Source organism: Anas acuta, chromosome 2 (assembly GCF_963932015.1).
Source record: "Anas acuta chromosome 2, bAnaAcu1.1, whole genome shotgun sequence".
Lineage (NCBI taxonomy): Eukaryota > Metazoa > Chordata > Aves > Anseriformes > Anatidae > Anas > Anas acuta.
In genome coordinates this window covers 105,000,637-105,026,254 of record NC_088980.1, presented here as the reverse complement: position 1 = coordinate 105,026,254, position 25,618 = coordinate 105,000,637, and the positions used below count along the sequence as shown (strand labels likewise).

The window sequence follows — 25,618 nt, the reverse complement described above, 5'->3', positions numbered from 1 at the left end:
GAAATAGTAGATGAATGGTAACTGAAATGGCCGCTGTTAACTGAAATGATGTGTAGAAAACCATCTCACAAACAACCTAAAGCTGGGGTAACATCTGCATAGTATATGCATTGTTTACACAGAAGGAATAATCCAAACTCTTTCAACTCACAGAAGCTAAGAATTCCACTCTGCTTTGTAACAGATGGAAAAAACAGCAGTGCTTTCCATGCCTAGAAATTTGTTCTGTTATGACAACTCAGTACTGAAGATAACAGTGACCTATTATCACCCATTTATTTTTCAATAATAAAGCATATACCTTTTGAAGTATATAAAAAAAAAGTTACTGTAAGCACAGAGAAAGCTAAGTAGCTTAGGTAAATTTCCATGTTAATAGAAGCTGTTCTATTGCATTAAACAGCCATCTCCATTTTAATAGGTGGATGAGGATTATAATCTTCAATCTCAAAGTCTTCTGCCTTGAAGTCACAGATGTCGTCAACCTTACGAAGAAATTTGAGTTTGGGGAAAGGTCTTGGCTCCCTTTGAAGCTGAAATAAAAGCATGTCCTTAGTTTATTGTACAAAGGTAATACTTGGAGGCAGAGATTTTATGTTATAAATTCGATCTCATTAATCTCAATTCAGATTACACCATGTAGATTCTCCCCCCTCCCCAGGAAGAGTTAAAGGCAAATAATTACAATACAGTTTGGCAGTATCTAATTTAGTATTTTGATTGGAAGCAGCAGTGTCCGAATGCACTGCACGCAGTTTCAGTTTGTAGAGCAATTCTCATGGATGCAAATTAAATTCCTTCCAGAGGAAACTAAATTGGAAATTCTGACCCAGATGTGCATCCAATGTGCTGCAGTTTCTCATGGGAACATTAGGGCCCAAACCAGTAACTAGTTCTCTGGATGGTTTTGAAGCATACAAATTGTGAGAATTGTGAGGATATTCACTCCGAGCCAAGTCTAATCAAATAAAATTCTAATTGTTTCTACTGCACCAAATTAGATCCTGAAGAAAATATACCCTTATTCAACCAAATAGTAGTAGTGACTAACGAATGTGAATTGATGAGTTAGCCTTTTCTGATATACTCCAAAGACATTTTATTTTGAGTTTATCCTATTAGGCAGAATGGTTTTCTAAGGTTTTGTAATGATGAAGTCAAAAGTAAGGTACAGACACTGGATCTCTAACTTGGTTCTGGAATAGTACATTTCAATCTGGAATGGTACATTGATGTACTTTTCAGTCATGTTTGTATTATGTTTCTGTTTGCAAACAGAGGTGAACATAGGTTAAAGGGCAGTTTATTATGGTAATACCCATTTTCAATACTATAATTATTAGCACAGAAATGTAAGAAAAGCCATACAAATGAGTATCTGCAAAATAGTAATTACAACACCAAGATAACTTTGTATTGGATGAGCATTGTGGAAGATAAAAGGATACAAGAACACGGAGTAAGTACTTACTTGAATTTTTAGAGGTTCCACATGATTCAGATATATGTGAGCATCTCCTAATGTGTGTATGAACTCTCCAGGCTGAAGAGAAAGGAAAATAGTTCTAATAGTCAGATTTCAAGAAAGCACAACATTAAAATGCCTACGGTGTTGATTCTTAGCATCATACAGCTAGCATGGAACTGCAGCTTCTGTACTGGATTACATTATCAAGACATCCTTGCAAACTTCAGAGGACAGTCTCTTCCCAGATGCATGCATGGTTAATAAAAACATAATGAAATTCCCATTAATGTACTAAAAAAAACGTATCCTTGAAATCTTCCTCGGGAAACAGTTAGAGTGACTGAATGGAGTACTAGTGATCTGTTCACCCAGTTGGAAACAGGTGTGGCAGTGACATCCAGTTTTCTCTTCCCCATCCTCAGCAAGTAGGACTGGCTGAAGTTGTTTCAAACTAGCAGCCTTAGCCACTGCTGAACAATGTAGTTTGTGGCAATGGAGGCTAATGCATTTATCCAGCATCCAAATGAGTTTTGCAGGCTTGAAAGTTCTTTGATTAAGCAACCCTGAAAAATCTAATTTAACGTAGTTTTTACTGGCTATTTTATCAACTTCTAACCAATGTAGATGAGCCTTTGGATACATCATGCTAAATGTCGGATACTCAGAGATTACACTGCTACAGTACAGAAAGGGTAAGGAAAATTTCCTTGTACTTAGTTACAAAGGAACTGCATGGAGCTGGGAAAGGGGAGAGTCAGGCTGGGGGTTGGGGAAAGGTTCTGCACCCAGAGGGTGGCTGGGCACTGGGACAGGCTGCCCAGGGCTGTGGTACTGGTACTGAGCCTGCTGGAGTTCAAGAAGCGTTTGGACAACGCTCTCAGACACATGGTCTGTGTGAAGCCAGGAGTTAGACTTGATAGTCCTTGAGGGTCCCTTCCAACGCAGGATATTTTATGATTAGTTCAGACACCTACCTTGAGTGGTCAAAATTGTCTGTCTTCAGAGGCTGCATTACTTCTCAACTAATGATAAGTAGGGCAAAAAAATTTGAAAACTAAAATTTATCGCTTCCCAATACACGTTTTAAAAATCTATTTAATTTGCAATTTTATACAAACCAGGATATTAAAATACTTATTCAGAGCTCTGTATCCCCTAGCATTTCTCCTTGTAATATTTCACAGTGTGCTGGATTTTAAAAGCAAAGATTTGTGGATCTCTCCACAGGAAAAAAGGAAACCATCAAAGCTGTGAGAGGAAGTGGTGGTTGGGGAAGAGCTACTTTATGGACATAATGTTATTTTTGCTTTTCCTAGTACTTCGGCCTATTTTTAAAAGTATGTCTGTTCTTTTGCTGTGAAGTTTGACTTTTCTCTACTTTCTTATTTTACCTTAAGTTCCCTTCCATGTTGCTGGTGGCAGGAGGATCAGGCCCAAATGGCCTTGCTGGTTTAATCTTTAAGTGCTCTAAAAATGAGAGGGGTTCGCTTGTGTAAGGCTGTGGTCTACTTAAATTATTCTACCAAACTACAAAATACAGCTCTGGAATAAAGGCAGTACCCATCTGAGCACATACTGCCACTCTACATAACCATCTACAGTTGGAAAAATAAACAAATAAATAATTAAATAAAGCCACAAAACTGAAAATACAGGAAGTTAGGTGGGCAGAATATCCAAAGTGGAATCTTGACAGCAACTGCTGAGCTGTTGCTTACAAGAAAAGCTGTCACTTACAACAAAAAAACAAATCCTACAAAATTTAACCACTTGTACATTGTTATCCCAACAACAAATGCTCAGTTAAGATTTCTGAGTAGAAGAGAACTGGAACACGTCAGTTTTCACACATTCAGTTAAAGAGACCTAGAGGATCTCCTCTGTTTGACCTGAACTTAAGAATTCTTGCACTGCTGATCCCAACTGCCAATCTCTTTTACACATATTTCAGCAAGAATCTGAAAAGTCTGTTCAGTCCAGTTTTTTTGGACATAACACCAGAGTCTCAACTTTGTCACTCTTCAAACAATACCAAGTAAAATGATCGATTGGCCTACCTTCAGCCCTGTGACATGGGCGATCATGTATGTGAGCAGCGAATAGCTGGCAATATTGAAAGGCACTCCTAGTCCCATATCTCCAGACCTCTGATAGAGTTGGCAAGACAATTCACCATTTAGAACATAGAACTGGCAAAGAGCATGACAAGGTGGCAAAGCCATCAGAGAAATATCTAGGAATTGCAATACAGGAAGAAAGGGAAAAAAGTCAAAACAGCATTCGTGTCATAAACGTAGAAAATGCAAAAACTGAACAAGCACTTGGTGAGATATAGTAGACAGCAATATCAAGCTGCACTATCATTCTGCTTTCTCTTGTTTAAAAGCACCTGCTGCCTAAGCAATTAAGACTGGGTCATGACAACCTGTCTCCTGGGCTGTATGATTAGAAAAATCATAAACAGATATTTCACAGAACAGATTTACGCCATAATGCTGCACAGCAGTTCGGTTTTACTCACCTAGGTGAGCCAATTGATTTCCCTAAAGGGAGGCATTAGGACTAAAATTAAGCGTGTACCCTAAAGCAACTTCCAACAGCTTCATCTTATGCTCTTCTCACTGCAATGTATCTTTACTGCTTGTTGATATAAAACTGAGTGATCAACAATAATCTAATTAGCAAACAAAAGGTCTTTTGAGTGATTATCTACACTTAAAAGTGAAGATAGTAAATTTACAGGTAGGTAAGTAAAACTTTAACTCACTCCTGGTATCGGAGAATGTTTAACCTTAAAAATACCAGCAACAGTGCTTGGAAACCTCTTGTAGAGGCTTAAGTGGAAAATGCTGGGGGGATTTTTTTTGTGGGCATGGAACTACTGCTGCTGAAGTAGAACGTACTCTAGCAGCAGCTCTAATTTAGAGGCAGTGCTACAGAGTGAGTAGGCATCTAGACACACGTATATCCAAAGAATATAATTACAACACAAGTAACGTTTTTGTTCTATAGTTGCAAGGTTTTAAGTTTATGGTTTAATATATGTCTTAAAAACAGACATACTGCTTTGGTATACTTTTTTTTTTTAACCTTTTTAACATAACAACTTCTGTCATTGGTAGCCATGTATATCCCTCACTCTAAGCTGCTGAGAAAAACTTTGGAGTAATCGTTCAAAAATTATGAGGCCTGAACATGAGAATTAAGTAGAAAGAGAACCAAGCTGATAACCCCTGACCATTTTTATTGCTCTCAGTGACCTACTTTTTCCTGGTAGTTTTATGAAGAATAAGCAGACACCAAGATGGAACTGATTGCTGACACAGTAATTAGAACCTAGGTTATCGTACAGTAAGATAACATTCAACTGCATTCCCTTAATGTGCGCTGTTCAGTACCTTTGGGATTCCAAGCACACATAATGATTCTTCTGTCATCTGGATTGGTTTTGATCATATCAATCACATTTTTCAGCTGATCAACTCCTTGGTTGGAATAATCTGAAGAAAGATACCAAATATGATCTAAGTCAGATAGATTCAAATCATGATTTATTTCTAAAGCCCAGCTCACACCCCACTGAAAGGTCATACCCCAATCTCTGAAGATTTTAGTGGAACTTTGAAAATGACTAGATTTATCAGTTTGCACCTTCCAAGTGTAGGCTATTCTTGGTCTTCCTTTGGGTGCTCTAAGGCTTGTGAAATTCTCATGATGGTATTACAGTATGTCCCACAATCTCCTGTGTACCTTTAGCACCCATTCAAATGGGAATATTCCTATTTAGAACATTTTCTTCCAAGCATCAACAACTAGACATTTTTTAAGACCAAAGAAGAAGTCTGCATGAACATTACATCCCAGAAAACAATGGCAGGAGGGTTTGGAATTTGATGAGCTTTAGGGCCCCTTCCAACCCAAACCATCATTCTATGATTCTATGATCTAGAGCTCACAAGGTCATTTATAAAAACTAAATTTCCGTAACATTCAGTGCCAGAAGGGAACTTTCATCTCATATATTGCAGGATATTATAATTCACCCACTGACCCTTGTGCTGGCTGATCTTAGGCTCAATATCAATTATACACAAAATTCACTGGAATTAACTTACCAGCAGAATGGATTCCAAAATAAAAGAGTCATTAGTTGTTATTCATTATTCTGACTCATGCCAGTGAATCAGCATGGTTGGTAACTAATTTTTTCTAATAACTCTTATTGCAACACAACACCAAATTATGGTTACAGGGAGAGACCCAAGCTGGCTGGGAAGCAAAGTAGTAATACATAATTAGCATCTCAGGGATTTCTTCTGCCAGCAGCACTGTGCCAGAAGCCTTCTCAAATGGTTTTGTTAGCTCCTGAAGCTAATTACCTATCCATTAGTAGCAAAACATAACAAAATCCATTAGCAACAAAAGTTAAGGGTATTTATGTTGTTCATTTTTGCTACACTATGTTAGGCCTCAGTTCTTTTAAATTCAGTAAAGCAAACATAAAACATTTCTGTAAGTTTTTAGACTTGTCAGTTCACCATTTGGACCACCTGTTTTAACATAAAACTGTACTCTGCCAGCAGTCAACATGCCAATATTAAGTACAACATCTATAACTAATGTCAACTTTGAGAATGCATTGACAAGAAAATGCAGGAAAAAATACAATTAGCCATTTTAATATTCCACATGAGTTAAAAAAAATCACACCAACCAGACAGGGATATTCTTTTTTTTTTTGTGATTCATTTTTTATGGCAGTCCTTTTAAGTTTTTGCATGTCCTCTGCTTCGATGATTTAGAAAGAGCCATCCAGACACTTCAGAGTGAGTTTAATGGACCAGCTCCACTGAAAATAGTATCAACAGATATTGCATCACATCGAAATTTGTTACAGCTATTCTATCCACAGCATCATCAGCTATGGATACATCCTATATAGTTCCAGCTAAAATGGAAATACTTTTCTGTTCCACAATCTCCCATGGACATAGTGCACTAACATCAGCTCCTGGCAGCACAAGTGCATTATGGAGTTAGGATCCTGTGTTAGAATTCAGAGCACAGTCTGTGTCCCACTGCCATCACACTGAGCTAGCTCACGTTTCTGGTTTGCAATACAAATACCTATCTTTCCATCTATCAATGCCCATACCAACTCTACATTAAAGTAAAGTAACACGCATCTTATGATTCCTCTGTTCTATAAATGCCAAACTACAACATACAATGCTACTTCTTTCAGGATAATTAGATTCAGTTAATTAAAAAATAAAAAGCAAAACTCACTCTCTCTGACAGATTGATTATTCATTCGATTTCAGGTCACCCCGTGAACAGTCCTTTTAACAATAATCCAAACCATGCACAGAATTCCGGAAGTGAGGTGTTACAGTCATCCCACTAAGCAATCAAATGCATTTTTATCTGATTACCTGTGTGCATATCTTTGTATTCTGCTCCAAAGTGCCTCCACTGGAAACCATAAACTGGTCCCAAATCCCCCTCTTCTCTGGTGCCAAAACCCTGCTTATCCAGGAATTCACGTGATCCATTGGCATCCCAAATCTTCACACCCTTTGCAGAGAGCTCCTTGGCATTTGTCGAACCCTACAAAATACAGACAGTACAAAGTCTACCTCCTAATCCCAGCACAGACGACATGATTCAAAACAGCTGCGTTAAGCTTTGCCATTCAACAGCGTCTCTCCACTTTTAACATAAAGGATAAACAGTCTGATTATTATACTATACTATTATACTAGTGCTGTTCTTGCACTTAGACAGAATAAATCTTATGAGCAACATACTAGACTGAGGTTTGAGATGCTATGCTCCTGTTATTTAACCCAGGATTATTTTAACTGTGAAGACACAAACAGTACAGTCTCAAGGTCACCCGCAGTATATCATTTCACATGCACATCTACAGAGAAAAACATTTTGCTTTCAGATGGATAAAAGTAAACAAAAAATGGATGGCCTAGACATTGTCTTTCCCAAGCCACCTATAATGAGCTTAAGGTCTTAAAATCCCTCTTGTTAGCGTGACAAAAATTTAAAATGTTACAAAATGACCTAGAGTCATCCAACAAGAGTTGTAGAACAATGAGCTCCTCAACAACTCCGAATCAGCAAACTCACAAATCCAACATAACAAGTGTTCTGTTTTGGGGAGTATCTAGCCTTTTATCTCTGGAAAAATGATACTTAAAAAAAATATGTATGTATTTGAGTCCTGCTATTTAGGAAATGATTAGGTAGATTTTCACACACCAGTACATTGTCACAACATATCAAGAACCCTTGTACAGCAACATATTATCTACAGAATTTTAGTACTCTACCTACAGCTATTAGCTCTATTAGGTCTCATTTTTTGCTGCTAAAAAGCCTAATGTTTACATCAGTCTTACTGCATCTGTGGTTCCTCACCGCTTGCTTCTATTCAAATCAATACAATCTACCTCAATATTAAAAAGTGGATCATTAAATTGTTTACAAGCTACTTCATATTACTATTTCTTACACAAACACTAATAAGAGAGACTGTATTAGGCTTTGCAACTGCAGAGCATAGCACAAGCACTCACTGTATGAGGCCATTTCCCTTGAAACAGAGGAAGAAAATGATTTGCAACAATGCAATAGTCTTCACTAAAATACACAGTGTCTCGAAGATAATGGTCTTGAGCATGCAGTGCGTTCTGCTGCATGAACAGAAGTACCCGCAGCCATCCCAAATTCCTTAACCTATTCCATACCAGAAAGTTGTTTTGATATTATTTGCAGGCCTGCTACTGATAGAGACATCCAAATACTGAACCTTGATAAACCACAGCAGCTCCTCCAGCACGCCTTTCCAGAACACTCTCTTGGTTGTTAGCAGTGGAAACTGATCTGAAAAAATAATATACAGATACAAGCTGTCAGAGATGACCACCAATTTGTTAGGGCGAGCTGACCTAGTGTTTTCTCCAGAGGACAGCGTCCTCATCTGATGCTCAGGACTTTGGAGATGAGGTAAGACGCTGGGAAAGGATGTGCAATGCAGTTATTGGGGCCGAGGAAGATAAGAGCCTGCCTTTTCTTTTCCTGGAGCAAAGTGCGGCGGCAGATGGAGGTCGATAGTTTGCAGAGGGGGATTTTGCAGAGCGCCGCCAGGGACACCATGGGGCAGCATGCGGGGCCACGTAGGCCTGGCATGTAGAAAGCAGAAAGAGGAGGATTTGGATACACTTTTATAGGATAAACAATCCTACCTCAGAGGAGGCTGAGGGGAAACTTTTCGAGCATACACAAACCTATTTCACCAGTTCTCCCTCCTCTGCCCGCACAGCAGGAAGGTTCCCTCCCCACCTCCCCCCTTTCACCACCTCACCCGGGGGCACTGCCACTCCTCCCTAAAATACAAAAAGCATTGCCGGGGGTGTCCCTGAGTCGTGGCCGCCTGGAGTAGGGCGAGGGGGCTGCAGGGCTGCCCCCAAACACCTCCGCAGCCCCCCGGGCAGAGAAGATGGCGCCCGACCCCCAGCGCTGCGAGGCGGCTCTGGGGCCGCGGGTCCTGCCTCGGTGCCGACCTCTGAGGCTGTAGCGAGCCTGCATGCCGAAGACGGAGATGGTGCCGGTGCCGGTGCGATCGTCCTTGCGGTGCCCGTGCTGCAGGATGTGCCGGACCTGCTGCAGGTACTGCAGCTCGCCGGCCATCGGCTCCAGCCCATTAGCAGCCGCGCTCGGCGGCTCCCCCGCCGCAGGCATGGCGGCAGTGAGCAGCCCGGGCTGTCCCCGCCGGCCTGGGGGGCTCCGGCTCCGGCTCGGACTGTCCCCAAGCCCTCGGCCTCTCGTCCGAGCCCGGCAGAAGTTTTGCTTTCCCGCCCAGCGCTGGGAGGAGCAGGCGTAGCAGCGCTTCCCCTTCCTCTCCCCCCCCTCCCGCAGTGGCTTTCCCCACAGCTCTGCCTGGGGCCCCATTGCACGCAGCCTGGCAGGCCTTTCCCAAAAACCTAACCGAGCCTGGGCACCAAAGTGCCCTGACTTCTCACTTGTTCCACCCCACGGGCAAATTAATCCATCTCTGGTCTCTTTGGTAGCCGGACAGAAGGCTTCGGCCTGTGCTGGCAGGCTGCAACACCTCAGGAGGGATTGCTTCGACCTCAATACCCAAAGCCCCGAGTGCAGCCCGGCACCTGCCTCCCTCATCTTCTGTGAGATGCTCCTGCAGCACCATGCCCCATGCACAGGCTCACCTCCCGTGTTACACCCACCCGTGCTTTTACAGCTGGGCTCCTTCTCTGCCATACCTTCTCACCACGGGTAGCACTCGGTGCTGGCTCTTACTGAGTTTCATCCTGTCGATCTCCGCTTCTCTCCCCCATTTTTCAGCATCGTTTTGCATTCTGACTTGTGCCTTCTGAACTGATGGAAATTATTCCTGATGCAGCATCATCTGAAATTTTTCTAGATAGATTCTGTTCATCAAGCTCTTCCCTGAATATTTCTTTGCTAGTATGTCTTAGAGTCACTTATCTCTCAGACACTTATCTCTCAGACAAAACCCAACTTTCTAACTACTAGTGTGATTGCAGGAGTTATGACTACTAATCTCTCAAGATTAGGATCCTGCAATACAGGCATATATAATGAAGGATGAATGGAGATGGATAAATGGATGAATGGAACAGAGGACTGTTTGCTAGAAAGCATTACTTCTCCTTACAGCAGGCAGCAAACTGTATCTTTCCTACTATTTAGACAATAAAATTACTATTTTTCTCGTGTCTCTTGTATCGTTTTGTACATTTTGAAATGAATACAACTTTGTTAGCAAAGACAGTTGAAAATGGTGAACAAAAATGTGCCAAAAATTGTGCCAAAAATTCTAAGAAATATCAGGCACAGTAAATGAAACCAAATTACCCAGAACTCTGCTTCTAAGAGATGTATCAGTACTTAACCTTTATTATAATTTGCAAATACCGTGCAAGCTAAAGTGTATAATGTAGGAAAAGACAAACATCTTTTCTGATAAAGGGTTCCCTGTTAATTATGGCTCCAGAGGCAAACTACAAATAAAAAAGTGCCAAAGGCAGAAGACTTACTCATTACTGCATATTCAGAAAAGTCAATTAATGTGCATTATAAACATCAAAAGGAACTGGAAGAAGAGATGGAAAGTTTTCATTGGAAAATAATATGCTATATGCATATGGAAATCTGGTTGATTCAGACTTAGCTGAATGTGCAACATCTGTAGGGACCAATCTGGAAAAGGCTTAAAAATGTGCCTGAATTTAAGTATGCAAATAGGAATTATTTGCATGCTTAGAGCTGATTATTTCCTTAAATCTTTGCATAAACAGGACCATAGCTGGTTATCAAAGATTACCTAATTTACAACATAAATAATATTTTATTTAAACAAATGACACTTAAAATGGGATTGAATTTGTTTTCCAATTAAAAGATTGCTACAGTCATCAGTTGCTAGCTGATACATCATGGTATTTATTAAGCAAAATTGTATTTATATGCAGCTACTATAACCATAGGCATTCAACAATGAGCTGTACATCGAGCTAAGGAGTATTTCACCTAAGGAGAGTATACTGGATTTCAGGATGTAAGATTTCACACGTCTTCTTTCCTAGGAGAAAAATAAATAAATAATTTATTTTTAATCTGAAAGATGTTTGACAATTAAATGTATGGGGAATGTATCAGTGTCCTGCTGTAAAAACTTATACAACATGAAAAACAGGCCGAAGCGGATTTTTTTCTCTTTTTCACTTCTTGTGGAGCATTCCATTTCCTTGTGGAGCTTTTGTTTTTTCTTTCATCATACTTCCACGTACCCTGAATTTGTTGTGCAAATGGAACATAAAATGGTATTGCAGTTTGGAAACTAACACCACTTACTTTTCTTGGGTATGAAATGCATATACAAGATGTGTTGCATAGGCAATTCAGGCTAAAAATTATAATCAGACTAAAGAAATTAATTTTGTCATCATAAGGGCATGAAGATTAGTCTTATATGATCTGAAAGAGTATATATTATCAATAACTATAGAAATTACAGAGAATTTTGAAGGCAAACTGTATATCAGTTGTGGGAGAAATTTATTTTGTATGCTTACAAATATTAAAAACTATGTATTTTAAATATAATATAATTTCACCAACATAAACATAATCGAAATTCGTGGTGAGTCTTACTGTATTCTGTCTAAATTCTGCAGGCCAGGCCACCTCAGCCTCTCTGATGGAGGACCTCTCATCTGTTTAAAAATTGTGAGTCTGACCTAAAGTAATGACAGTCAGTAAAAAAAAAAAACAAAACACTGACATTTTCTTTTCTTCCTTTTTATGTTCCTTCAGAGACTTCTACACGCTTTCAGGTTATGCTTCCTAGCTTTATTTGCTGAGATGAGGCTGTCAGACACTCAGTGACCTGAAGAGGAGCCATCTCTGAGTCTAGTGCCTCCTCAGCACATCGGTGGGACACTGCAGTGCTTGTAGGTCTGCACCTCTTGTGACTCTGGCCTCTAGGATTGCCATTTGTGAGCATTGGTGGCTGCTAGAGCTGTGCATGACAGAGCTCCTCACAGTTCCTCCAGGTTTTGTGGCTAGCCCCATGGCAGCATGGTATCACCAGTAGCATGATACCACCTAAAAAACGCGCTATCTTTCCTAGAGTTTCCCCATGGGGTGAGATAATTTGAAGCAATGTTTGCCCTTGCCTCTCTGGCCTCGTTCCTCCCTCCCCATCTGGAAATCTCATAGACGCAGAGCGAGGCCTCCATGAGCAATTCCTACAGAAATGGTTAGAAGGCTGTGGGGAGGATTTTCCTCTGCACACTCCTACAAGTCAAATTGCAGACTTGGTTAACTGCTACTCTGAGCAGAGCACTGCTAATGTGCAAATTTTATGGCAAAGCGACTATTTCAAGTCATGATGCTGGCCCTAACTTTTCAGTCCTTTATTGTCAAAAATAACATGGAGCATGCTCTTAAACACCACCAAAAATAATAATAATAAAAAAAAAAACACATTATGAATAGTGGTAATTTCAGTTTGTACTTGATTAATGGAGGCGAAGACATGGTGTCTGATGCCAAAGCTCTGGACTGTGGTTGCAAGGCAATTCTTTTCTGATGGAATATTTGTCATTACATTACCTCATCCCAGATGTTACTTAAAGATCGAGGGTTTCACAGTTAAATAAGCAAAGTCTTTTAATATCATCTTGTCTGCATTTTGCAGGCTGGAACATTGAGCATTTGTTTTTGTTTTCTGTAACACTTGTGTTTGTCTCTCAATCAATACATTGTTTCTAAGGAGATGGTCTTGAACATACCATGGCTGAATTCTGTTCCATCTAATGTTTATTGCAATGTAAACATCTCTTATGAAGAACTGTGTTCTCTATAAAAGGAGAAGAGAATGAACTTACCACTTAAAAATTCTGCTTGTATAGTTGCAGTGCTTTTCCAGCTATGTATTCAATGAATTCAGCACTCTGTGGGTCTAAGTTGGGAGGAACTTTAATGGTGAAAGTAGGCGAAGTCAGAATATTCACATCTACCACAGTTTCATTTGCACCAGAGGGATCCCCAGGTACCACCTAGAAGACAGCAAATCCGTACTTTAGACACTACAACCTGCTGTGTGCTTTCAGTTTTGTTTATACCTACTGTGCCTTCCATCTTTAATAAGAGAAGATTAAACCAAAGAATATTTTAAACTTGTCTACTTTCTTTAAATTACTTTGTTCTGAAAAGACAGTGGGTGTCTTGAGTTTATACCAAAGCCTATTGTAAGCAGCAGGAAGAGGTGACACGGCACTGCAAGACCGTGTTTAACAACTGTAAGTTAGTATTTAAACCATGAACTATGCGTATAAAGAGCTTCTGATCTCTTAATGAAAACTTATGTTTGAGTTGTTCCATTAATTTCAAAAGGAAGTGCGCATGGTTGAAGTTACTCATTCCTATGTGTTTTCCTAAACCAGACTTAGATCTGTAGCTTTATTTTCCTGAGCAGATAGCTCAGACTTGGTTGGGAAAGAGCACTTAAATATTGCTCATCTCCTTGTTCCTGATTTTTGGGGTGAAGGGAGTGTGAGGGGGTGTTGGTGGATTACACAATTATTTTGTATAAAGTTCTTGTAGTAATAGTAGTGTGCTGGATTTCTGAGTTGAAAGGGAGAACAGGATTTGTCCCTGCCTAGTAAAATCCATTGAATTTACCTTGAATGTATTCTTGTGGGCAATGTATAGTTAATCATGATGTATTCACTGCAATATTGACAGCTACTCTTTATGATATGCAGCTTCCACTGCAATAACCTGCATAGCAGTTGCTTTCTTTGTGCTTTGGGATATATAGGTAGAGACAGGTACATATATTCAGTGATCCATTAAGGATGTGTTACTGGCTGGTACAGTGAAGTTTGCCCAGGAAGGGAATCCGAGGCCAGCCAAAGCTGCTAGTATCAATTTGCTCTTATTAGAGATGATTCGGGTTAGCCTGTCAGGCAGCCATCCAAATTTAGAGGAAAATAGTTTCTAATCTCTGGAGTTTCAGCTCATCGAGGGATTATCAAACATACGTAAATTCAAGCTGAGTAAGAACTTTCCAGTATAAAGACCAAAAATTACACATACGCAAACAGCCACAATCCCCAAGAGCATACGTGTGAGCAAGGCATAGGTGAAAGACAACACTGTGAAATAGTTCCCTTTAGTAGATAATCCTTACCTTAACTATATTGAAAATGTTTTCTGGTCCAATGGTCATATTGGATAGCTCAGAGACCCAGCCAAATCTTTCTTTCATCTTGTTCAACAAGTAGGAAGTGTCTTCTGTATGGCGCTGAACCATCTGGAGAATCTGCTCGTACTGCTCGCCAGAGAGATTAACCAGTTTAAAGGCTTCATCAAACTTGATGTGCAGTTCAGGAACATTTGGGCAATCTGTTTAGAAAGACAGCCAGCGAGAAGCTTACAGAAAGTCATGCGTCTTCTACTTGGCCTCCTCCATCTAAAGCACAGAAATCTAGGAAAACTACAAAAACAGGCTAGCAAGGAGGCATATTTTTGGGTTAGTGTTTAAATAATGCTAAATAAAAAAGTTTAATTCTTGCTGACCTATTTTGGTAGCTTTAGTTTAGGCTTACAATGACTAAATGGATTAATTATCCCATTTGCTGCATTACAACGACTTAGCAAGTACTTTAAGGTTTGTATCATATCACATAGCAATAGATTGTCGGGTATGGTAACAAAGAACTGGTAGTTGTTACCTTCAGCAACTTCTTAATCTCCTAATATGTTATCTCTTTTTTAATTGCTCATTTATCAATCCATCCCAAGTGTACGGGTTATTAGAAGACTGTAATTCCTGACATTAGTATTCCTGCTGAGTGTTAAGGCCTAATTTGCTTTATCTAACAATTGCTAAACGTTAGTATGTGACTGAGGATTGCTGTCTCTTTTCTTTTGTAAAATGTGTAGTTTAAACAGTAGTATTATATTATTCCTGTGCAAGAATTACCATGGACACATTCAATTTATTCTCTATCAAATAGGACTATCAAGGGACACCTTCAGGCTGATAGCACAGCAACCACAGATACGAACTGGTATGTGTAATAAGCAGCTGTAGACAAAAAGGTGTTTTTAGTGAGATGGAAATGGTCCGATGTTCTCTCCAAAATGTGTCATTGGATCACTTAAATCTGCAACACTGGAGATGTTCTGAAGATATTTGGATTTAAGTATTTCCTGTGGCTTTTGAGGCATAAATAACTCTGGAAACGCAGGCATGTTATGCTGCAGTGGGAGTCCTGACAGCGTTTCTGTGTGATACAGTCTGAGTTTTTTTCCAGGTGCCCATGGAGAGTGCATGCCAGAGCGTTGCCATCTTCTTACATATTGAGAAGCACGCCCCTTTTTATTCGCCATGTCAGCCCTGTTTTACAAGCTCTTCAGTGCTTGCTTTCCTTGTGAGGAGCTAATGCTGCCTGGCATGATGTCTGGTTGCCTGCAGGAGAAGCCAGTGTCAGGAGTTTCAGCTTCACCTCGCTTTCTGCTCAGCACTTGTGCACCCAGGCAGGACTGATTGCTGCCTGACCTCTTGCTCCTCTGTAGGATGGCAACTCTCACAGTGTATATAGGTATTTTGTGTTCAACTTCGGACCTCCAGCAGGATGTTAACAACTGAGTTATACTGACACTGTGTGGAGACAGCGGGGAAAGGTAATTGAAATCATCTGGAATGACTAATGGTGTTTAAATTCCTAATTACAGTAAAAACCCAGTGACTGACTGTTAATTCCAAAAATATGGAAACAGCACAGTAGAAAATGACAGCCTCAAGATGTACAAACCAGTGGCCAACACATTACAGAAATAAATCAGAAAATCAGAAAGTATTTACCTTGCAAAAGATTGTCTTGACATTTCTGACATCTCTCGTGAAACCGTATGCATCCAGAGGAATTCTCTCGAAGCTCTTTGCACAGAGTTCTTTGACGTCCTGACACAATTTTTGAGAACATGCCACTTCTGTCAGAATCTAGGGCGAAATTACAGTATTTTTAGACCGACGTTAAGTTTAGGTTCTTAATAAATACACATTTGTTACCTATTACGTTTGATTATATAGAGATACTTTTTGCACTGAATCCAAAATAACTGGCATAAGTCCAAGCAAAAAATAGGGATTAAACATTCAGAAGTCAAAATCAGGAGATGATGTAAACCCTGTTTTCTTCCAAGGAATTCATATAATTCCCTTATAAAGGCATGGTAATGTATTTCCCACTGATAGTCTAACAATTCTTAATATTACCACAGACCATTTTTACAGCATGAGCATTCTGATAAGATCTGTTTGACCTTTAGAAATCAGGATGTTTTGTAATTGTGTAGAGCTAGATGAGAGCACAGTACCAAGGTAACATGGGTCGTGATTCAGGAAAAATTAAAAATCACTTTTGTAGGATCGCTTCAATTTATGTTTTTTGATGACTGTATAGTGACTATGCCACCTCCCACTCAGAGTTATTGCATATCCTTACTGTGATCTCTTTATAGATAGGCATCAGCATGTATTTGAACTGCTTTTTGTTGTTGTTGTTGCTGTTTGTTTGTTTGTTTGTTTTTAATTTTCATTAATAAGATAGGAAGGATAAAGCTTATTTGTATTTTAAAGGTTGACTGAGGGTTGTTTCCTCTATCAAGAGTTAAACCAAAGTTATGCCCAGTGTGTTCCTGGTTACTGGGAAATCCTGTGGCTCTTCTGTATTTGACTGGTACACTACATTGCACCAGTAGCTTCAGGCAGGGCTTGCAGCTGTCTGGCAGAGCTTAATGTCATTTGGCAAGGGCAGGGATATGCCATGACATCTCGCAGAATTACCCTGACTTTTTAGAGTTGGAGACACGTCAATATGGCATGATACATAAGTCTTCCTGACAAAGGCTGAGATCAGACCTGTCAGTCAGCCTTGTGAAAACCTGCATCTGCCATGACTTCAAGAGCTCCTGAGAAACTCCTGAAAACATTTCGAGAAATACCATGAAAATTAGGCTGTGTGGGACCCATAAGTTCCACTTCAATATTTCTATGAGGTTTCTAGGTGATTTCTTCTTTTTAATTTATCCAATGAATTTATGCTTGGCCCATGCCTGTTTAACCAAGGTAGCCTCCATACCACGTCTTACACTAACATGCCACAGACTGAGCCACAAGCTATAGTTTAGCAATCCTGAGAGGCTTGATGTCACCGACCAGGCAGTTGAGTTTTGTTTTTCAACACTTGCCTTTGGCTTGTTCTGTCAAATCTCTTCTATTATCTTTGTATTCATTGAATGCTTCAGTAATCACCTCACTGACACCTTCAAACACTGTCTTGCTGAAATCAAAGACTGTCTGTAGGAAGCCCGGTATGCCCCAGTCTTTCTGTAAGCCATCACTTCTGGTAGTATCCTCGGGTAAAGCAGGCATGCTGGGGGACTCGTTCAAATCCAGATCAGACATGAAATACGCTTGAAAGGACTGGTCAAATTCTTTTTGCATGTGCTTGAAAAAAATGAAACTTCTGTCAAATATTGAGCCCATGTCCGATAATAGTTGGCTAAATAAATCTTCCATTTTTACTAGCTGGGTATCCTCTTTCTCAGGCTTTTCATTAACCTGGATGTCTTTTCCTTGATCTTCATGAAAAGTGAAAATAAGCGTAGGTATTTTCCTCAAAAAATCTTCAACCTGAATATAAGAAAGAGATAGATTAGCTGCCAATTTAATGATTTTCGTCTCTCAGGGAAGTGGCTCTAAACTTTTTTTTTTTTTTTTTCAAATACCTATAGTAACAATGTGCTCTCTTACAACTGAAATCACAGCAAATTCTCCAAAGTAATTTAAGATGTTAGACTCAAGAGTGCAAGTACATTTAGTCTAAATTATTAGCTCCAAATCAGGTCTAGAGGAAGAGGATTGGCCTTTAATCTGTTGACGCTCAAAGTTAGTATTGGTTTTTGGGTTTTATCCAACATACAGTTTGGACTTTATCTTGGAAATATTTCTGTGGTAGTTTTGTGTCATGTAGAGAACAGAAGGCAGTTGTTCTCAGTGTAATCTGTAAACGCCCTTGCCTCTCACCAATAGCCAAGTGCTCAAATTCCTCTGCTAACCCAAACCCATTAAAATCAATAAAGCAGTGGCTTCGAGTCCATGGCTTGCTGATGGAGGAGACTGAGTGACAGCTGTGCTTCGTGGAGTTCCCATTTCCCAGGTCTCAGCTGCTCGTTCCCTGCTTCCCACTTTGACATAATGCCTTCACCTGAGCAGAAACACTGCCTTGTGAAGCCACAATTTATGGCATTAGAAAATTGGTAAGGGTTAAGAAGCACAATGTCAAGTATGTATGTACACATATACATATGTGAATACATACATGTATACATTGACAGGCATTTTGGCAGAACTAGGGGGAAGGCACTTTGTGAATCCATGCTGGAGGATCAGCCTCAGCTTGTATTGCCCCCACTGCCTGTGTGCCATCAGCCACAGCTGGAGTCTTTGTCCTCCTTTTTTTTAAACACGATTTAGGTCACAACACATTTCTCACTTTGAATGCTTCAAATAAATCATAGAGCTCACAGGAGAAGTTATTGAGAGTGTCAAAGACAGTGATGGTGCAGTGTATGTTTTACTGCAAGGATTTCCACCTGACACTCAAAGACTCCTGAAACTCCAGGTGATACATCAGGAATTAATATCTAAAAATCCCAAATAATCACCAATAGGCTTAAATTTAATACATCCCACACTTTTACTTGAATAATTTTAAGAATACACACAAATGCTAAACACTTTCGATCTAAAGCTTCTCACATGCAAGACACACCATGTGTAAGTTTTCAGTTAGCATATTTTTCAGTGCCTGGGGATCTGAAAGCTAGGTAACTTGGCTAACATTTCAGTAGCAACAATTGTGAAGGATCTGTTGTTAAGCTGCAGTTAAAGCATATGCCCAAATAATAATAATAAAAAAATACAGTTTTGTTAAATCTTGTAATAATGTCCCAGCCAGGAAAGCATACTTTCTTTCTGGTAGAATTTGGGGAATCTCTCTAACAATTAGCAAACCTAACAATTTCTTCTGTTAAAAACAATTAAATACTTTAAAGCCATTTTGTTACTTAAAGAGTAGATATAGTATAACCTAAATATAGAAAAGAATGGTATCGTGTAAGGAGATTATTTTTTCCATGGGGACTTTTCTTAATTCTATGTACAATTTTAACTCTGATTATCATATGGAGCACAGAGAATCTATGTGGTATTTTTCACAGTTATTGAGCATCTTAATGCAAGTCCTACTGTGAGATACATCACTGTATATCTGGAGTGACTCCTTGGGAGCCAGAGGAATAATCAATGCCCATGGAGCCACGCCAGGGTGCCACAGAACTCACTTTGGCTCAGTGTTCAATGAATGTAATTAAATGTAATCTGTGCTTTATAACTTCACATTTCCAGGCCCTCCAAATCAAATTAATTTTAGTAAGTTGATATAGCTGAAAGAGCTGGCCACTGAGAAAATGAGAAGTGCTCTCTCCAAAACCAGTGTGTGGATTCAAGAGTATTTCCCAGATACAAAATTTCTTCCTACCTTGCTTCTAAATGTTGACGCACCACGTCTGCAAGTTGTAGAAAATCTCATGCAGGTACTTTCTAAACAAGATTCACATTCATCCCATAGATTTTTCAAGGATACTTGGCATTGTCTTTCTTCTTCTTCTAATCTTTCTTTTACTTCATCCATAATTCGCAAAGCTTCCTGAATAAGGAAAAAGATTCAGTTGATGGCAATTTTCATATTAATATCCTGAATGCTTATCCTAGTGTTGATCACTCATTTTGCCTATTTATTGTTCCTTTTTTCTAATCTTTAATCATTGGGGTGTGTTGCCTCTTCAGCTGTAATCACATGTGGATGGAAGGGGAAATTGAAAAGCTTTTCCATATAGAGTTTTCCTGACATTCAGAGAGTGCAGTGTACAAAACCAAACAGATCTCTACAGTCAACCTGGATCTTTGAGGTTATGAAAAACAAAACAAAATAAAACAGTCCGCTTTGCTACTTTGCTCTGTTCTTTAAGGGCCTGTGATGCTTCACGAAGCTAGGTCTTTGCCATACACAAATTCCCTCTCTAATGCAGAAGTATCCAAAAGTATGTATGTATTTTCCTCTGTTTGTGATTATACTAATCCAAAAACTGTAGTGAGGGGTGTTCTTCCCCCCCTTGTGGAAGTGTGAGGTACTTCTTCTACACCAAATGGAAACAAGATGCATTTTGCAATGCTGCTTCTAATTACTGGAACATTCTTCATCCTGTAGAGCACAAAGCTGAGCAATGATTAGAAGAAGCACTTTAGAATAGACTGGACAATGGAAAGACAGAAAACTTCTTGTTAAAGTAGATTGCACATCATAAATTTCTTTCTTCCAGTGCAACATATTTTAATACTTTAGGTTTCCAAACACTATTTCATGCTGTTCCTAAATATGACAGAAATACTTAATGGGTCAGACTTACTCCTTCCTGGCAGTTATTTCAATAGAGAAAAGTCTCTGAGAAAAGAAGACTTCTGTCAGAAAGTGCTTGGTGGAGCTAGTAATTTTGCTATTCATGTTTGATGTTTAATTATTTTCTGATCTTTCTAAATATATTTATTCAGTGTTTTATGAACTCTTGCTGTTGGGGATAAATTCTGTGCAAATGAAATCATCCAGTAAGAACCAACAATGGACACAATAATGGGAGCATAGTGGTGTTTCCAAAGATGTCAGCAAGTTACCAGGAACTTTTTGAATTGCTAATACGTTTAGTTTAAAATAATCTCCAAGTTGGGCCAAAATTGAATTTTCTTTCAAGCTCACTGAAAGCAATAGTTAAGATCTTTTTGTATTTTTGTTTTATTTATTTTTTTTTTTAATATTCAGTATTCTCCACTTCACAGGATCATCTGAGAACATTGCTCTAAGCTTAGGCATCGCACCAGGACATTAGGATTTCCTCTAATCCCCTGTTCTTTCTCTAGAGAGCATTATTATTTACAGCAATATATATATATATTTTTTTTTTTTCTGAAGGTCTGAAGTCTGTAAAGCAAGCTGGGAAGTGCCTTAAGGCCTGCAGTGTACGAGGGGACATGGAGGGCTGAGCAGCCAGACTTTCTGTACTAAGCACCTTTGCAAAGCTGCCTGTAGTTGCCTTGGTCTTCATTTGTTGAAGGAGGTGATTTCTAGAAATGAACCATAAAATCAATGAAGAAATGAATTAAACACATTGCTGGATGTTACAAACTCAAGTTCTCTCTCCTAAATAATGTTTGAGTCCACATAGGGCATTTCATGGCTCCTTTTACTGCAGAACATCTGTGTTTTCACATGGTGGTCACCACCAGCTTTGACTATGCCTAGGCTGCTTCTTGTCACTAAACAACTGCAGAATAAAATTCAAGAACACAAATCTCAAGGAGGATGGTGCCAGATGACTTGTTTTAACTTACAACCAGGATGGGCTGAGACAACGTAATGTGCTAACTTGTGGTAACTCAGCTGCATTTTGTCTACTGCTCGCTCCTTTATTTTCATTTTAGAAATGATTTAGACACAGCCACAAGGGAAAAGTTAACACTATGGCACTCAGTTAGGAAGCTGTGTTTCTGAGGAAAGATGGAAACTCTTCACCTCTAGGTTTTGAAAGAACCACAAAATCTGGAAAAGACACCAGTGAGACAGGCGTTGGTCTCATTCAATGCTTTACTCCAGTGCAGTCTGAGAGCTTCAGTCAACTGAAGCCTCAATATGCCAGGTTCCTGCAAACACACAACCTCTTTCTTAAGAAATTGGCAAATGTGAACTAATGCTTTAACTTTTTTAGAAGCATCAGTCCAGGCTAGAAAAGAATGTCCATTGGCCCAGCTCCTGGTTCAAGGATCCATACACTGAGAACCTCTATAGACCTACTGTGAGAGTTTTCTTCTGCTGGTGAGAAAAAGCAGAAGCAGAGATTTCCCATTGCCCCTGGCTTTGCTATGGGACTGCACAAAAAGATGTATGCTCCTCAGAACGCATATACAATATGGTTTGCATTCTTCACAGAAAAAGGGAGACTCCAAGGGATCCTCTTTGGGTTGGTTTTTGGCCTTAGCATAATAGCATGCTATACCACTTTCAGGAGGTAGTCTAAGTCCATGTACAACCTGCCTCATCTTTGACTAAAAATAGCCATAACTTTAAAAAAAAAAAAAAAAAAAAAAAAAAAAAAAGGTGCACTTTTTACCTGTTTTTCTTCACTGCTCTTCTTCAAGGTTTTCATCAGATCTATATGCTTATCTTCATTTTTTTCCATCATAATTTTCATCTGCTTAATACCAATCAGAGCTTTCTTTACCTCGTCATCTACATATTTCTCTCCAACTTCAGATAACACTAAAATAAATACATAAATAAAATTATAGAGTGGCTTAATCCAATTTTAGCACTAGCACAAATTGTCACACACAGATGACAAAGGAAAGCAAACCAGCTTTATGTTTCCCTACAGTTGCAGTGCCAAACCTTGGGACAGTGAGTGCTGAATAACATGCAGCCAAGGCTGAATAACATGAGCCAAGGTTCGGGCTCAGAGTCTTTGCCAGTGATCAGCTATATACTTGACTGTCCCATTTCTGATCAACAAAGCCCAGAATAGTTGAGGTTGGAAGGCACCTCTGGAGGTCACTGAGTCCAACCCACCTGCTGAAAGCAGGGTCAACTGGAGCAGGATGCTCAGGACCTCATCCTGGGTTTTGGATGTCTCCAAGGGTCGTTCACTAGTTTCTTAATGACAAAACCTATATATTTATTTTTGATCTGAAATCAGTCTGTGAGAGTTTAATATTTTGAAGATGTAGATTACAGGAGCCTGCAACCTGCTTTCCAAAAAATATAATCTCTAGAGGTCCTGTGAGGTAACACCCATAGAGTTTTGGTGAAAGGCCAGACTGGTCTCCATGTTGCACCTTGAATCTCTTCACGAGTGCAAATTCTTTATCTGTATTTGCTCCCTGTGTAGAAATATCCTGAATATTACTGGAGCTATACAAAACAAGTAAAGGGCACATTACCATGAGACTGCCAAAAGCATATGTCATTCATTTATTCCATTATATTTCTCTTCCCCTCCTCTAACATTTTGTTTGTCACAGAAGTACTATTAAAATAGACAGAAGCAAAGGAATATTTCATGGCTGATCCTCTTGGGCTTCATACCTACACAGTAAAGCTATGCTTAGAGGTGAGTATACACAGAACATCTGTTGTAGGGTTGTGTTTTTTTTTTTTTTCTCCTAAATTAAGTCATTTTATTTCAATTATTTTTAATAATCATCTTTTCCAGCTAAGCATATAATTCTGGAATAAACGTTCGCAAAGGTTATTTAAACAAACAAAAATCAGTGGGATTGAACATTGCGTTCAGCTTAAACTCTAATGATCTATGAAGGACCAAATAACCTATAAAAATGTAAATAGTTTATTTTGTCACAGGAGGCTTCTCTGTTAATACCTTTAGTTTCTCACTCGATTGTTCTTATTTCCCCATTGTGTGTGTGTGGATGCTTTGTTTCAGCAAAATTCAGCTATATCACAGTTTCTAAGCTCCACACATGAAAACAGATCTCTTGACTGCAATGAGCACGGAAGTCAAAGAGCACCAGGGCAAGCCTGAATGGAGACCTGGGCCCAGGGACTTCCAGCACACCCCCCGTAAGAAATGCATACATACTCTTGAGGCTTTCCCGGAGATTTGTTTCCTCCTGCCTTGTCGGTGCACAGTGGTGACCATTCAGACAGAGCACATATATTAGAAATACCCAAGAGGACTTCATGGTCTTTCTGTTAAAAAAGCAGGTTGATAAAGTTAGATGTAAGGATCTTTGTGATGGCCAAATGCCTAGGTAATTTTTACTAAGCATAATACAAGTCCCTTTATTTTTGTCTCTGACTCTCTAAGTATGGTTTCTCAGATCTGTAATATACTCCTACTGTTAGTAAAAACACATGAGTAAAAAGGTGACCTCATTCGTACTCTATTTATTCATACTAATAGATCAATTCCACTGAGTTTACACAGTGGTGTAATAGAACCAGGACACAAAAAATATGAAACTGGAAGATTATGAAGCTCAGTCTGTCTCTTTTCTCTTACACTAAAAGCTTTTTACTCTTTTTATTGTTAGTTCATGTTATACACGAATCCATGCTAAACATTATTGCTAGGTTTTGAAAAGGAAATTTCTAGAATATTGTTCCCCTCCTTATCTCCAAATTTGTGACCGCTTTCATTGTCCTTCAGGATAATACTTAAAATAGCAAAGGCAGTAATAGGTGTGCTAAGAAGCTGGCAATTAGATCATTTTTATAAGTAAACACAGCAGCAATTGAAATAAATTCCTACAAAAAAAAAAAAAAAAAAAAAAAAAGACTTTTGCTTTATTTCCCTCCCAAAAAAAGTTACATGAGAAAGGTTTATTTTTTAGAAACCATGCAACTACAATTTATAGTCCTCATCTCATAAGGTAAACATGGTGTTTACGTTCCTTCTTGTTAGGCAGTGCAGCCTTCTGGAAGATGCAATTATCAGCTGCAAGTGCATATGTAAATGAAGAGCTGGGATTTATCTATATCCTGGATTTACTTCTACAGTCACTTGCACATTTTACCTTTACATTTATAATGAAATACCGATTAACTTTGCAAAGAAATACAAACCCACTGCCAAAGGAAAGTTAAAAACCAGCATATTTACCATTAATACTGAAACGCGTCCTCTGAAAAATTGCTGCCCGCGTCAGGAAGGGCTGGGGCTGTGCTCTGATCTAATTGCTCAGAGTGACAGGGATTTTGCCATGTTCGACTTATCTGATGACAAGGTACTTAATCCTATTAATGGGACATATTGTCATTAGGCTGGGGGGAGGTTGCTTGTATGGGACTTCGTGCTCAGCCGTGTGGGCAAAACCACTAGGGGGAGTGTTGGATAGAATTACATAATTGAACGCGATACGGATCTGTTATTTTTCGGTAGTCCTCTCCTTACAGCTTGTCAGTCATCTTGCTTCTTACCTTAGGAGACATCTGCAGTTTATGTTCTTAGTGAAATTATTACAATTAGTTTGGCTAAAAATAGCTTCCAACATTTAATCTCTTCAGCTATAAAAAACATTGAATTGCGTCACTGCTTTCTTCATATACATTCTGAAGATACAAAAGTTGAAAGAATTAGGGAATCCAGGTGCAGCCTGGCATATGAGTAGAGTCTGAGATGAAATAAGCAAATCTTGGCATTTTGTACATCATTATTCTTGATGATGTTTGGGCTTTTTGCCCCCTTAATGATTTTCTTCAGTAAACCCATGTGTCTGAAGTACATCTGGGATCCGAGCAGCATGAAGTTTTAGATACTTTGAAATGAGATACTTAAATGCTGGCAGATGCTTGATATAAAATATGCACAAGTATTGTTGGCAGGTAGTATCGCACCTGTGATGTTCACCAGGAGTACTCCCTTGAAGACAAAGAGGGGACAATG

General features: G+C 39.2%; 2 protein-coding genes across 3 annotated transcripts; both read right to left on the bottom strand.

The window, feature by feature from the left end:
* Positions 1-152: 152 nt before the first annotated feature.
* Positions 153-9,358, bottom strand: TYMS (thymidylate synthetase). Of its 2 annotated transcripts, none has more exons than XM_068671491.1 (7): positions 9,049-9,358; positions 8,295-8,368; positions 6,904-7,078; positions 4,867-4,968; positions 3,526-3,701; positions 1,472-1,543; positions 153-533 (listed from the first exon to the last, which is right to left on the bottom strand). In XM_068671491.1, exons 1-7 carry the CDS (start codon positions 9,224-9,226, stop codon positions 396-398), a joined length of 915 nt encoding a protein of 304 aa, XP_068527592.1. In that variant the 5' UTR covers positions 9,227-9,358; the 3' UTR covers positions 153-395. The 2 variants fall into 2 exon arrangements, with proteins under 2 accessions (XP_068527592.1, XP_068527593.1); XM_068671492.1 differs by lacking the exon at positions 153-533 and adding an exon at positions 2,443-2,490.
* A 1,172-nt stretch (positions 9,359-10,530) lies between these two features.
* On the bottom strand, positions 10,531-25,019 carry CLUL1 (clusterin like 1). The gene is made up of 9 exons (XM_068671493.1): positions 24,836-25,019; positions 23,813-23,922; positions 22,328-22,476; positions 19,648-19,815; positions 17,288-17,738; positions 15,906-16,043; positions 14,226-14,440; positions 12,919-13,089; positions 10,531-11,108 (listed from the first exon to the last, which is right to left on the bottom strand). Exons 2-8 carry the CDS (start codon positions 23,913-23,915, stop codon positions 12,922-12,924), a joined length of 1,392 nt encoding a protein of 463 aa, XP_068527594.1. The 5' UTR covers positions 23,916-23,922; positions 24,836-25,019; the 3' UTR covers positions 10,531-11,108; positions 12,919-12,921.
* Positions 25,020-25,618: the final 599 nt, after the last annotated feature.

Bases quoted from the DNA above. Each gene is read 5' to 3' on its own strand.
- TYMS (XM_068671491.1), bottom strand. From the start codon at position 9,226: ATGCCTGCGGCGGGGGAGCCGCCGAGCGCGGCTGCTAATGGGCTGGAG. The intron at 8,369-9,048 runs GTCGGCACCGAG...TTATTTTTTCAG, and splicing joins GGCTCGCTACAGCCTCAGAG to ATCAGTTTCCACTGCTAACA. The intron at 3,702-4,866 runs GTACTGAACAGC...TGCAATTCCTAG, and splicing joins GTGTGCTTGGAATCCCAAAG to ATATTTCTCTGATGGCTTTG.
- CLUL1 (XM_068671493.1), bottom strand. From the start codon at position 23,915: ATGAAGTCCTCTTGGGTATTTCTAATATATGTGCTCTGTCTGAATGGT. The intron at 17,739-19,647 runs GTAGGAAGAAAT...TCTTATATTCAG, and splicing joins CGTCAACATTTAGAAGCAAG to GTTGAAGATTTTTTGAGGAA. The intron at 14,441-15,905 runs GTAAATACTTTC...CTTTCTAAACAG, and splicing joins TCAAGACAATCTTTTGCAAG to ATTGCCCAAATGTTCCTGAA.